Source organism: Mastomys coucha, unplaced genomic scaffold (assembly GCF_008632895.1).
Source record: "Mastomys coucha isolate ucsf_1 unplaced genomic scaffold, UCSF_Mcou_1 pScaffold11, whole genome shotgun sequence".
Taxonomy (NCBI): domain Eukaryota; kingdom Metazoa; phylum Chordata; class Mammalia; order Rodentia; family Muridae; genus Mastomys; species Mastomys coucha.
Genome location: NW_022196893.1, coordinates 31,054,835 through 31,069,422, shown reverse-complemented (window position 1 = coordinate 31,069,422; position 14,588 = coordinate 31,054,835). Strand labels below are relative to the sequence as shown.

The 14,588-nt window shown below is 46.9% G+C and overlaps 1 protein-coding gene across 3 annotated transcripts in view; it reads left to right on the top strand.

Moving 5' to 3' along the window:
• Nucleotides 1–14,588, top strand: part of Lima1 (LIM domain and actin binding 1) — a 105,898-nt gene that overhangs the window by 52,734 nt on the left and 38,576 nt on the right. For all 3 annotated transcript variants that reach the window (XM_031355659.1, XM_031355680.1, XM_031355669.1), the window contains exons 3-4: nt 572–617; nt 9,805–10,269. In XM_031355659.1, coding sequence (XP_031211519.1) covers nt 572–617; nt 9,805–10,269 — 511 coding nt within the window. The remainder of the gene's footprint in view (nt 1–571; nt 618–9,804; nt 10,270–14,588) is intronic.

Sequence of the window (14,588 nt, the reverse complement as noted above, 5' to 3'; positions counted from 1 at the left end):
GCACGTAGTGAGAATACCTCATAGACATGCCAGCAGCAACTAAGGTTTCAGAGGTGTCAGTGTATGTGGGAAGAGGGGGCTGTGCAATAGAATTCATGGAATGCTGGGTTTAGTTGACTAATTCCAAAGGCTTTGGTTTTGTTACTTGGTTTTGGGTCTCAGGTAGTACAGGTTGTCCCCAAACTCAGTGTAGCTGAGGATGACCTTGAACACCTGACCCTACTGCCAAGACAGCCAGTTCATATCCAGTATGTACAGTACTAGAGATGGAGCCCAGAGCTGTGGGGTGTTGGGTAAGCACTCCAGCAACTGAGCTCGGTCTACACCCCGAACCCTCTGCAGTGGTTTCTCACATGACCTCATTCTTGTGAATTATCAGGTTATATCAGAGCAAGTGACTGTCCAGGGCCCATGAAGTGTGGGCGCTGTGATTCTATGCCACTCCTGAGAGACATGGTTATAAACAAAAGCTGGTGGAAACAGATCTGCAAAATAGGTTTCTAAAAACGAAGGGGGTAAAAGCAAAGTTTAACAGAAAGATCTCTTCTCTCTCTCTCTTGCCTCTCTGAAGGTACCAGAAAGCAGCTGAAGAAGCAAACACAGAAAGGAAGAAAAATGTAAGTACTCAGAGGCCCAGGGCACGGGGACTTCAGCTGTCTGTGTGGCCTAGCCACCTGCCCCTCTGTGGGGCTTGGGCTCCGTGACAGCTGAGCTGGACATTTGTGCCAGTTGGTCTGATGACAAGCCATTTGCTGGGAAAAGTTGGCCTAAGTGCAGGGAGTCCTAGTTTCAATGTTTTACTTTTGGACAGCTCCACCCCACCCCACCCCACCCACCCCCCTTTCCTATACTGAGAAAGGGATGGAGGGCCAAATGCTTTGCTAAGGTTAGTGAAGTGCCCACCAAAGGAGAGCAGGTGCTGCCATCCCTGCCACCAAATGGAAGAATCTGCGTTTGAAAGGAAACTGTGCAGCTGTGCCCATCCTCTGAGTTCTTTGCTTGAAGCTGGCCCAGTCTGGTTAGCACGGTTCCCAGCTGCGGGGTCCTCAAGCTCCCTGCCCGTCCATTCTCTACTCTCCCTGCTGTGATGGTCCAGCTGGGCCAGATCCTGTTCCTTTTTCTAGGACAGAGTCTCACTCTGCACCCAGGCTGACTTTGAACTCACAGGTAGCTCTGAAGGATTTTGTGTCATAGGGGCATAGCTTAGACGGGTGCCTAGCACTAGCCCATTGGTCTGCTCTCTCTAGGGAGCAGTATTAACTGGGTCTCCAGCTCAACCTTCCTGTGATTTCAAAATTGAGCTCCCTGGTGCACTAACAGAAAAAAAAAAGCACCTGATGGTGGTGATCCATGCCAATAATCCTAGCACTCATAAAGCTGAGGCAGGTGGATTGCTACAAGTTTGAGGCCTACCTGAGCTACATGATGAGTTCTAGGGTAGCCTTGGCTGCAGTATAAAATATAAAACCCTGTCAAAAACCAAACTACAAAAACAGAATAAAAGAAGAAAGCACTGGTAGCCACTCCACCGCCACCTGCTCTCACCTTCTCTCTTCTGCCTGTTTTCCTATCGCCTCCATTTTTGTTTTTACCCATCTAGCTAACACGTTTTTGTAGGATACCTACTTTGTGCTAAGCACCGTTTTAGACATTAAAAAATATGGACTACATCTTCTCAGGCATTTTCATTCTAGTGGAAGAAATAATGACACACACGCTCACGTGTACGAGCACGCACACACACACACATCAGCTAGCAACTATTGGCTCAAAACAGCAGGAAGAAGATGCAAAGGGTGCTTTAGGTGTGGCCCTCTCTTCTGGGACTTAAGTAACCCAGAGCTAAGGTCATGAGCCAAGGAGAGGAAAGATTCAGACAGAGAGAACCATGCATGTAAATGTCCCAAGGAAAAGTCATGTTGGGACATTGGAAGACTAGAAAGAGAGAGAGCTCTGCAGAATTCTTGGGAAGGTTGGAGCTTTATCTCCGAAGATAAGAAAGGCTTTGGGGAAATGTGCGAAGGGCTGATGTGACCCAGCTTAAACTGCCGAGAGCAAAGGCAGAAGCATGCAGAGCAACTCAGGACAGAGATGGGGATGCAGAGGTAGCTGGCATGGCATGGGGATGGAGCCCCAGCATTGGGGAGGGGGGTGGAGGATCCGAAGTTCAGGGTTATTCTTAGCTCCCTAGTGGGTTCAAGGTAGCCTGAGCTATGCATTGAGGCTGTCTTAAAAGAAATGACTGTAGAGACTTAGAAATGATTGTAGATTGCACTTGGTAGTACCATGATAAGAAAGGCCTGGATACTGTTCAATTAAAATGCTGTTCATCGAGATGAAATCAGCTCTGGATCTGTTTCATATGTGGCTTGTCTGTCTGTCTGTCTATCTTCCTTTCTTTAATTTTTCAGTGTATTAATATAGGGTTTCACATGGCCTAGGTTGGCTTTGAACTCATTATAGTCAGGATTAGCCCTGAACTCCTACTGGAATTATGGGGACTCACCACCAGCTCTGAGGAACTTTCTTAAGATAAACAAGTGAATCAAGAGCTGGGAGAGATGACTCAGTGGTTAAAAGCACTGGCTGCTCTTCCAGAGGACCCGGGTTCAATTCCCAGTACCCACATAGTCGCTTACAGACTTCTGACTCCAGGGTATCCAATCCCTCTGCCCACTGTGAATCCTACATACACATGATACACAGTGCACCATGGGGTTTGACTCCACTCTACTTTGATTTGCTTTATGGTCCTAGGAGTTGAACCCAGGGCTTTGCACATGCTGAGCAGAACCCCACCTCTGAGCTATGTCTAAAGGTTGGAACCATCATGTTTAAAGGTTGGAGGGCTGAGGAGAAGCTGGCAAAGGAGGCAAAGAGGGGTGGAAGAGCCATGAAAACAGAACAGGGCAACAGGAGTCAAGAGAAGGGAGGGACTCTATTAGTCTTCCTGTCTTAAAACTGTACCTTCCTGAGATGTGCACCCAGCCATGCACCCAGCCATGTGCCCAGCTCTGTGCACCCAGCTCTGTGCACCCAGCTCTGTGCACCCAGCTCTGTGCACCCAGCTCTGTGTACCCAGCTATGCGCGCCCAGCTATGTGCACCCAGCTATGTACACCCAGCCATATGTGTACCCAGCTATGTGCACCCAGCCATATGTGTACCCAGCTATGTACACCCAGCCATATGGGTACCCAGCTATGTGCACCCAGCTATGTACACCCAGCCATATGTGTACCCAGCCATATGGGTACCCAGCTATGTGCACCCAGCCATATGTGTACCCAGCTATGTGCACCCAGCCATGCGCGCCCAGCTATGTGCACCCAGCTATGTACACCCAGCCATATGTGCACCCAGCTATGTGCACCCAGCCATATGGGTACCCAGCTATGTGCACCCAGCCATATGTGCACCCAGCTATGTGCACCCAGCCATATGTGTACCCAGCTATGTGCACCCAGCCATGCGCGCCCAGCTATGTGCACCCAGCTATGTGCACCCAGCCATATGTGCACCCAGCTATGTGCACCCAGCCATATGTGCACCCAGCTATGTGCACTCAGCCATATGGGTACCCAGCTATGTGCACCCAGCCATATGTGTACCCAGCTATGTGCACCCAGCCATACACCCAGCTATGTGCACCCAGGTATGTACTAGCTATGTGCACCCAGCCATCTAGCTATGTGTACCCAGCTATGCGCCATGCACCCAGCCATGTGCACCCAGCCATGCCCCCAGATTCTTCTGCTTTTCTGGAACCTGTTATCCTAGGGATTTCTCCTCTCTAGGCAGTCCATGAGTTCATGTGTCCAGCCTCCCTGCTGTACCCAGACATCTTCCTGCTTTTTTTTTTTTTTTTTTTTTTTTTTTTTTTTTTTTTTTGACATGTCTGGGGTCTCAAACCCTGGACAAATGGCTGAGGTGTCTATTGACATATCAAAGTAGACACTTCCTGACCGTCTCTCCGCATTGCCAGTACCTGGCACACTCCACCCACTACCTGAGCTCTCCAGCCCAGACACTGGGCTGGGTTCTCCTCCCCAGATTCCTATATAAGCTAGCCGCTTTGGCTATGCTGGTCTCGCGTCCTGGCTTTGGACTGTCCCCTCTCTCCTTACCCCTACCCTCGCATGGCCCCGCTCGGCCCCGCTCAGCCCCGCTCGGCCCCGCTCAGCTTGCCAGTCGTGTTCAGTCTGGGCTCTTCCAGATGCTCCTGCTGTGCCATCCCTTATATCAGCTTCTTAGGAGCAGTCACATCCTCCTTCCTTCCTTCCTTCCTTCCTTCCTTTCAGTTCAACACAGAGTTTACTGTGTAGTTTGTATTGTTTACATACAGTATCATGCTATGTAGCCCAAACTCTTCTTCCAATTGCTGGACTCCCTGGCATGTAAACCACAGCCTCATTCCTCCTCTTGCGACATTCATTTATCCCATTATTTATTTATATTTTTGAGATACGATCTCTATATAGGTTCCTGGCTGGCTTTGACTAAGACTTAGCACTCCTTAGTCTCCCAGATTCTGGGGTTACAGGCCTTAGCCGCCATGTCCAGCGTCATCCAGCTTGTCTGATTTTGAAACAGTGTTTTATGTAGCCAAGGCTGGCCCTCCACTCCCTAAGTCGCTGAAGATGATCTTAAACTCTCCTTATCCTCCTGCCTCCGCCTTAGCCTTAGCCTAGTGCTGGTATTACACTCAACCCTCTCTCTTTGTGTGCTGCGATACTCAGCCATCTCTTTTAAATGATGAGCTCTCTGTCAAGATGACCATCTGACAGCTCACTGGCCCAGCCTCTTCCTTGTACAGTTAGGAAAGGAAAAGAGATTAATCCATGGTGATATATTTGCAAGTGACTGAGTTCTGGCTCCTTCAAGGTCAGATGGTCACGCAGGAGGGTCCCTATGTCGTACTTCTATGTAATAAGGATTCGAGTGGCCCATTAGTATGCAGAGCAACATCCACCAAGTCTCAGGGTTGCTGAGTAGCATGGGTCAGGTGTCGGGCGCTGCTTGCAGAAAGGAGGCTGTGCAAGTGTAGCAACCACTGTGGTTTTTGGGTGACATTTAGGAAAAGCTAAAACCTTGATAGGAATGGTGCAAACTAGTGGGTAGAAAGAAGATACTGTAGCCCGGGTTCAGGACTCAGGGGGTGGCCCATCGCTGTGGTGGATCTTAAGTATGGAGAGCTGGGATAGTTTTCTGTTTGTTTATTTATTACTGCCTGTTTACATGTGTGCTCCTGGGGTTAACCCAGGCCCTCACACATGCTGGCAAAGCCTGTCTTCCCTCAGCTACATCCCCAGGCCTTTTATCCCTTTTTAGTTTGAGACAGGGTCATGCTAAGCTAGTCTTGAAGTCACTCTGTAGCCCAAGTTGGCCTTTAACTTGTAACTGTCTATGTCACCCTCCTGAGTAGCTGGGACTCCTGTGCCACCAAGCCTGGCTGTGCTCATAATAATAATGATATCAAATGCTATGTTACATATATGAACAAGGGCTCATGTATTAAGGGCACAGTGTCTACAGAATTTATAGTTTATAGAAATATTCTATAATACTTTATAGAAACTAGAAAACTTGTCCAAAGTCACATGGGAGTAGCTTACGCAAATAACACACGTTACTTGTAGAGAATACAGAGAAAGAAGATGCAGGTTACTATATAAACAATTATCCGATGGTCAACCCAGGCCTCTCAGCCTAATGTCCTTTCATTTTTGGTAATATTGATGATTTCTTTTTTTTTTTAAGATTTATTTATTTATTTTATGTATATGAGTACACACTGTAGCTGTACAGATAGTTGTGAGCCTTCATCTGGTCATTGGGAATTGAATTTTTAGGACTTCTGCTTGCTCTGGTCAACCCCGCTCACTCTGGTAGACCCTACTTGCTAAGCCCCTGCTCACTCCTGCCCAAAGATTTATTATTGTAAGTACACTGTTGCTGTCTTCAGATGCACCAGAAGAGGGCGTCAGATCTCATTATGGGTGGTTGTGAGCCACCATGTGGTTGCTGGGATTTGAACTCAGGACCTTTGGAAGAGCAGTTGGTGCTCTTACCTGCTGAGCCATCTCACCAGTCCTATTGATGATTTCTGATGTGTAACTTCTCTCTTCTCTATCTTGGCTCACCTCTAGTACTAAAGACTAGGCCGAGGTCTGGGTCTCCCTCCCAGGGATGGTTTATGGGTGTGGGGTCTTCAATGATGTCAGTTCACTGCCTTGGGCTTCCCCTTTTTGTGCCCACATCTGCCTCAACACTCATGAAGTTGCACCTTTAAGAGCCCATTTTCTTTTATGTGTTCTGATGGGGGGGCAGACTGAGTATGTGTGTAGATGTATGTTTGTAGATGTGCACACATGTGCACATGCATGTGAAGGCCAGAGTAACATTAGGTGCCGCTCCTGCTGGGGCCTCACCCACCTGGCACTCACCAGTTACGCTAGCCTAGCTGGCCAGCAAGCCCAGGGACCTTCCTGTTTGGCCTCCCTGGCACTGGGCTCACAAGTATGCATCAATATGATTGGCTTTGTTTTGTTGCTGTTTTTTATCTGTTTCTTAAGGTACAGTCTCACGTGTTAGCTAAAAACATACCCGGACCCCTCCATCTCCAGTGCTGGGGCGACGTCCTTCACTTCCTTTCTAGCAGGAGCACCTCTTTGCTTAATTAAATTTAGTTTTGAAAGAGTTGCCAACGAGAATGACACACACTGAAGTTAACCAGACCCAAGACTGCACCTTTCAATGAAGTGCTACAGAGATAGAATGACCATTCCGAGGCTGCAGAGCCTGCATTGGATTTTACACTCTGACTATCAAATATATTCTTTTACACTTATCTACCACAAGAAAGAAAAATAATATAGTTAGTTCCAGAGGAACAGTTAGCCTTATATCACTAGTAAGCATTGGAGGGGGGTCTGAAGGAGGAAGCGGAGGAGGAAGAGGGAGCACTTCTCAATAAAAGCACGCTCACTCTCTGAAGATGCTCTCTCTACAGGGATGTCCTCCATCGCACCTGATGCACCACATTACTAATGCTCTGCCACCCAATCCCATCTGCTCATCGGAAGCAGAGCTGAGTTTTCACACTGCTAATAGGAGTATCCCTTTTATTTAATTCTCTATGAAAATGTTTGTTGTGCTGTGAAGTGATAAAGAGCTTAGTATTGCTCTCCCGGTTGTCATATAATAAACATATTTATTGGCCAGGCGGTGGTGGCACACACCTTTAATCCCAGCACTTGGGAGGCAGAGGCAGGTGGATTTCTGAGTTCGAGGCCAGCCTGGTCTACAGAGTGAGTTCCAGGACAGCCAGGGCTACACAGAGAAACCCTGTCTTGAAAAACAAAACAAAAATAAGTAAATACATACATACATACATACATACATACATACATACATGTTATCTTTCTTGTAATCTCAACTCTGAGGATGCTGGAGACAGAATGATTCCTGAGGTCATTGTCCAGCCAGTATCCTAGCCTACTGTACTGGCTAGTTTTGTGTGTCAACTTGACACAGCTGGAGTTATCACAGAGAAGGGAGCTTCAGTTGGGGAAGTGCCTCCATGAGGTCCAGCTGTGGGGCATTTTCTCAATTAGTGAGCAAGTGGGGAGGGCCCCTTGTGGGTGGTGCCATCCCTGGGCTGGACATCTTGGGCTCTATAAGAGAGCAGGCTGAGCAAGCCAGGGGAAGCAAGCCAGCAAGGAACATCCCTCCATGGTCTCTGCATCAGCTCCTGCTTCCTGACCTGCTTGAGTTCCAGTCCTGACTTCCTTTGGTGATCAACAGCCATGTGGAAGTAAGCTAAATAAACCCTTTCCTCCCCAACTTGTTTCTTGGTCATGATGTTTGTGCAGGAATAGAGACCCTGACTAAGACACCTACTTAGTGAGTTCCAGGGGAGGGAGAGATTATCTCCAGAAAAAAAAGTTAGATAGTACCTGAGGAATGACAGGTGAGGCTGTCTTCTGGCCACCACACAGGAGCACAAACATACGTGTACACACACACACATACATGCATGCATATAAGTAAATGAGCTGTAAACATCTGGATAACCTCTAGACTGCTATTCTATGCTCATTAATTATATTCACTCAAAATGGGATCTTTCTGACTTATAATTTCCTCTTTTTTTTTTTTAATTGAAAAACATCTTTCAGTAAAAATACAGTGATCTGTGTGTTTGAAAAAGGCAGGGTCCAAAGTGGATGTGTCTCAGGGCTCCTGTGCAAGCCAGGTAGGCAGGGTAAGTGAGGGCAGAGACCCGGTGCTTCACCAGGTCTGTGGCAGGAGGGAAGAGGTCTGGCCTGCTGCTGGTAGCACTAGCTGTGGGGATGGGTTTTATTTTTATTTTTTGACGCAGGGTCTGTGTTGTACAGGGGAGTCTTTAAACTCCTGGGCTCAAGCAATTTCTCTGCCACAGCCTCCCAGGCGAGTAAGTGGGAAACTGAGATTTGTGCAGTCATACCTGGCAGGAGCCTTTTGTGTTTCTTCCATCTCTGGGCTGTATGTGCAGCCTCTGGCCACAGTTTAAATCTGAGGATCCCTCAGGTCTCCCGTAACGCAGTCTGTCCGTGCCTCGCTGCTGCTCGGTGAGGTGGCTCTTAGTGTGTTCAGAAAAGAAGGAGCTAGAGACCTAATTCCCAATATAGCTGCTAATCTCCTAATTCTCTGACCTCTCTGGTCCTAGGCGTTTGTCCTTTCTTTCCCACTTGGAACCCTGAGGAGTCACAGGCAGCAGGGATGGAGAATAAGAAGGTACTAGCAGTTTGTAGCATTTGGTTTGATTAGGACTTTCAAAGCACAGGATGCTTAATTTTACTTCTACAAGCATGTTTCCACTATTATTCTACAGCGTCACTGATGATCCTCTGGCTGATCTCCAATCCATTGTATCATTTTTGACCCAAGTGAAAGTGAACTGTTCTCTTAGGCGCGCGGGTAAATGTGTGTCCTCTGTGTATCAGAGTGGATGGCGGCTCTCTTTTCTTATGAGGCCTGTGTATTTCTCAAGCAAAGGATCTGAGCAATAGTGCATTTTTCAAGATGGCTACAAGGTAGATATAAATGATAGAGAGGAGGATGGAGGAAAGATCAGGTTGTTATGCAGAAATAAAATCTGAGGGCTGGGAATACAGCTCAGTGGTAGAGCATTTGCCAGCCTTGAAACACGGTCCCCATTTGACCTGCGAGCCTTGAAAAAACTGTTATGTGCATGTAAATTCTGTCAGCTATATGCTGATTCCACCCATGCAAAACCTGTAACTCTCTAGACTTTCTAGATAGGTCCAGTCTCTGGCATTGATCTCTGTAATTATAATTGGAATTGCATAGTTACTGTATCTTTGTCTTTTGTTTGTTAGGAAAGAATTCCTAGCATTCCATACTCCTGTTCTTTTGTGGCATACCTGGGTGAACTTCTATTCAAATACTGTTACCTAGCCATCTGTCTTTTCCTCTTGGTCTCTGGCTGAGTCTTGGGAGAAGAAGTCTCTCCTTTCCAGTGTAACTACACGAGATCTAGGCTGTCTGTACTGCTCAGTTTGTCCTTATAAGGCTATCCTGTTTTATCACTTCCTGCTTCAGCTCCTGACTTTTTCCCTCTTCCTCTCTCTGGGCCCTGGTGGATGCTCGCTCCTTGTGGCTGGGCAGTAACTGTTCACAGCTGTGTGAAGCGGCGGTGGACCAGGCACAGCTTGGAGTTTTAACTTTCATTTTACAAAGACGCACGCTTGGCTGTTGCAGCAGGCAAGTTGTAACTCGTACTTACTTCTTGTTCCTCTAGAACACTGAAAGTCTCCCGCAGCACTTTAGAAGAGGGACCCTGTCTGTGTTAAAGAAGAAGTGGGAGAACCCAGTGACTGGGGCAGAATTCCACACAGACTCACTGCCGAACAGCAGCAGTGAGGGTAGGCACACAGCGGACCACCCTTCTGTTGGAGCGACGGACAAGCCTGCCCCTGGAGCCAGAGCTGACCGGGAAGAGCATACCCAGCCCAAACCTAGATTTGGATCTCGTCCGGAAGCTGTTATTCAGTGTCGGTATCTCCACACAGAAGACAGCCACGATTTTAAAATCCAGGCCACGGAGAGCCAAAAAATGGAAAACTGTCTGGGAGATTCCAGGTATGAAGCAGAGAAGCCAGAAACGAGCGAAAGCACAGAAACATCAGGCAAAATAGAGAAATACAATGTTCCGCTGAACAGACTAAAGATGATGTTTGAGAAAGGTGAACACAGCCAAACGAAGGTAAGAGCCGGGCGGGTATAGAACTCACTTTGGGAAAACCTGTACTATCAGAGACTGGATTTCTACGTTTGGCCAGCTGTCCCAGTCAATGTGTGGACAGTGTGTCTTTTGATTCCAGTTGCATTCATAAAAGCCTCAAATGAACTATTTACGGATGCTGGGATTTGAGTCCCCGTCCCGTTTCATGTTAAGTCTAGCTCATTCTGGGATTCAGGTTGGTACCTAAAAGTGAAGAGCTGGATACAGACAGGAACGTGTGCTCTCAGACGCTTACCCTTTTAATTTGTCTTCCTGTGTCTTTGTCATCTGCAGCCTTGGGGGTGAAACTGCTGCTTGAATCGCTATCTGCTTGGAACGCAGCTGCAGGCTGAGGGTTGAGGCCAGAGTTGAGCATTAAGACTGAGGCTTGGTTGTCTTCAAGCTAGCTGAGCCCCCTCTCTTCTCAACTTGCTCATCTGTGCCTCTCAACAAATGTTTTTTATCAGCTAAACTCCTCTCCCAGGAAAAACCAGCTCCCAGAGCCAGGCTAGGGGAGCTTTCAAGAGTTTTGACTTGCAAATGCACAGGGTTGTATTTTCCTACATCTGCTAATGAAATCGGATCCTTCATGTGCATTGCACAGCGAGTCCCCAGAGGGAATTACTTAACTAGAAAATGAGTTGCATATGCTCTTGCCTTACAGCACACTCCCGGGGCTACAGGACTGGTCAGGTTTTCCAGTTCCCTCAGACTTTCCTACGTATCTGGCGTTGTGTACGGAATGGTTTGTTACGAGGGCCCTCATAATGAAACAAACAGGTCTGACGGATAGCAAAGCCATCATTTACTTGAGATTCCAGCTCCATGGGAAAGCTGTCTTTTTTCTTGAGCTAAATATTTGGCCCAAATCCCTGTATTGGTGCAGTAATAGTATGAGGCATTCCTTCTGAGATAAAGACAATAGATAACTCATCCGGGAATCCTGGGTTATGTCAGGGCTGGAGCTGTCAGTCCCTTCCAGTAACTCCCCGAGCTTGCCGCCTCCCTGCCCAGGAGAGGTCTGGATTGGACACAGCTTTGAACTGTAGGAGAATTTTCAGGCTTTTTTTTCTTCTTCTGAGGTTTTTTTTTTTTTTTTTTTTTTTTTTTTTTGCTTTAGCTCTGTTTTAATGCTGGAACCAATCGCAAGAGATGTAACCACAAAGCAGTTTTATGGCTTTCCTTAAACTCTGTTCTCAACTTTTTTAGTTCCTTGGGCCTGCCAACTCCCTCTTTCCCCTTTATGGTCTTAATAAAAAAAAAAAAAAGTTTTTTATTTAAATGGGAAGAAGAATTTTAAATGAAAGGGGAAAAAATGTAAGAAATCCTAAATGGAGAGGAAGGGGCTTTGTGGTGACTCAAAGCGGCTTTGTAAGTTCCCTTAGAGACCCTGCCGGGTGGGACGGCTGAGGTCATGCAGCACACACAATGTGGGTTCAGTGTAAAGGCCTTGTGCGTGTCAGAACTGGCCCAAGGTAGGAAATGACTGGGACAGCCGAAAACAAAAATGCTGATTATGTGTAAGACTCTGAGAGAGAGAGAGAGAGAGAGAGAGAGAGAGAGAGAGAGAGAGAGAGAGAGAGAGAGACTCTCTTCTCGTAAATGTCTAGTGAGAGATGGCTCAAGACAAGCCCGTTTAAAGAAATAGTCAAAGTGGGGAGGGGCTGCCCGTCACATAAAGAGCAACCCTTGGCTAAACACACTGACCCACGGCTCCTGCCCATAATCTTAGCACTCAGGAGGCTGAGGTAAGCCAAGCTACAGTGTAATACCCTGTGTGGCTTCCCCTGACCCTGCAGAAGAAGGAAGGAAGGAAGGAAGGAAGGAAAAGGGAAGAGAAGAGAGGGAAAGAAAAAGATCCTGCAGGATCCACATTGACATCGGGCAACCTCATGGCTAAAGTCATTGGAAAGTGTATGTTCTGGGGTTCACCTGGGCGTTTTGGGGTCTGGGTATTCGTATGTGTGCCTTTCTGGTTTTTTGTTTGTTTGTTTGTTTTGTATTTTCCAGACAGGTTTTCTCTGTGTAGCCTTGGCTGTCCTGGAACTCACTCTGTAGACCAGGCTGGCCTTGAACTCAGAAATCCGCCTGCCTCTGCCTCCCAAATGCTGGGATTAAAGGCCTGTGCCACCACCGCCCGGCATGTGTACCTTTCTTAACTTCCTAGATCAAATCGTCCTTTGTCCCTTGGTTTTATAGCTGTTTCAGAGCAAGCATGATTGTTTATGTGGGATATCATACCATCAGTCACTTTAGAAATCTTGCCCAGGACTGAAACTGTAGCTCGGTGGTGGTTTGGGTTAGCGTTTGCACAGCCTCTAAGCACAATCTCTAGAAGTACGCACTCCCACTACACACACACACACACACACGCACATGCACACACGCACACACATATTCACTCCCACTACACACACACACACACATACGCACATGCACACACGCACGCACATATTCACTCCCACTACACACACACACACATACGCACATGCACACACACACACACACACACACGCACATACTCACTCACACTCCCTCATACACACTCAGACACACACACTTTGTTTTGATGTATGTGTGAGCTTGTGTATTTGATTGTGTATTGGAAAGAGGGTCTCATTGTGGAGCCCTAGCTGGCTCTGGAACTCACTTTGTACAATAAGCTGGCCTCTTACTCACAGAGATACTTCTGCCTGTGCCTCCCTAGTGCTAGCTAGAGTTCAAGATATGATCCATGGTACCTGGCTGTTGAGTCCAATGTCTCAATGAAAATGCTAGGAAATTTTGTCTATTTTGGAGAGTGACCAATGTGTTTGCAATGAGGTTGTGGATGTTGCTGGCACAGTCTCGTCTTTACCAAACAGGCAAGGCTTTGGTCAGAAGCCTGGGTATTTACAGAAGTCTGAGAAGTACACAGCACTGGTCCCCCTTCAGTAGTAAGACTGCACAAGTACAGCTCAGAACCTGTCAGTCAGTGACAACTACTGACAAATGAAATGATGAGACTTTCACCCTGAAATTCCAGTGATCCAGGATTTTAGGTTAGCCGGAGCTACAAAATGAATTTGAGGCCTGCCTAGAGCCTATACAGTGAGACTCAGTCTGAAAATAAGGTGGATCGTAGAAATGACGATGGTGTTTTCTTTAGTTTTGCATTAACAGTGACATACGTGAGAGCATACATGTGTTGCTACAGTGGAGTGAGCCCTTTGAGAGAACAGAGGCACCAGAGTAAAACCTGACCTCATCCATAACCACTGTACAGCCCGCATCGGAGATATATGTGCCTCCTTGAGGGCACGAATGGGCTGATTCTAGTAGATTCATTTATTTTGTGTGTAGAGGATTTTGCCTCTGTGCATCTGTTTGTCATACACATGCCCACAGAGACCAGAAGAGGGCACCATATTCCCTGAAACTGGAGTTATGGATGGTTGTGAACCACTGTGTGAGTGCTAAGAGCCAAATCCAGGCTTTGGTTTGGTTTGGTTTGGTTTGGTTTGGTTTGTGGCAGAGTTGCATGTAGCCCAGGCTGGCCTTAAGCTCCTTATCCTCCTGCTTCCTTCCAAGTGCTGGCCTGCTTTCATACTCCCATTAACCTAACCTTTAATTGGTTTAAAATGTCACCTCTAGTTTATATAGTTTGAAAGTTTAACTGTGGTACCTGACTCCTCACTGTAGCTGAACATGTCTTATAAAAGACACATCCCTAGAAATTAAAGTTTGTGATTAATGGGTTCGTGTGATCCTTCAGTCCTTTGTGAGGTAAGAAAGAATCTAGATGTAAAGCTGCCTCTTGAGGAACCCTGATGTTTTTTCAGTTTCTTGCCCTGAATAGCTATGGCTGATGTATCAGCCAGAGGGTCAGGCATCTCTTCTAATCTAGCTCATGCCAATTCCTGCTTCCTGCTTCTAACCAGTGGTATCGGCATGACATAAGCGCTCTCTGTTTTCCCATCCCACTGAATTTCTGTTTGTTTGCTTTTTTATTTGTTTGTTTTGGAAGGTTTTCGAGACAGGGTTTCTCTGTGTATCCCTGGCTGTCTAGGAACTCACTCTGTCGACCAGGCTGGCCTCAAACTAACAAAGATCCTCTTGGCTCTGCCTCCTGAGTGCTGGGGTTATAGGCATGTACCACCATATTATGTCCAGAATATATGGGTTTTATACATGGGCTTTAATCACTACTTACCTCCCTGTTTTGTGGCCTTTAACTTAGTTTACTTTATCTCTGTTTAGTCTTTGTTACATAGGCCCAAGAATGTATCTTCCAAGTTCATGTTCTTCCCCTTTTATGGGGG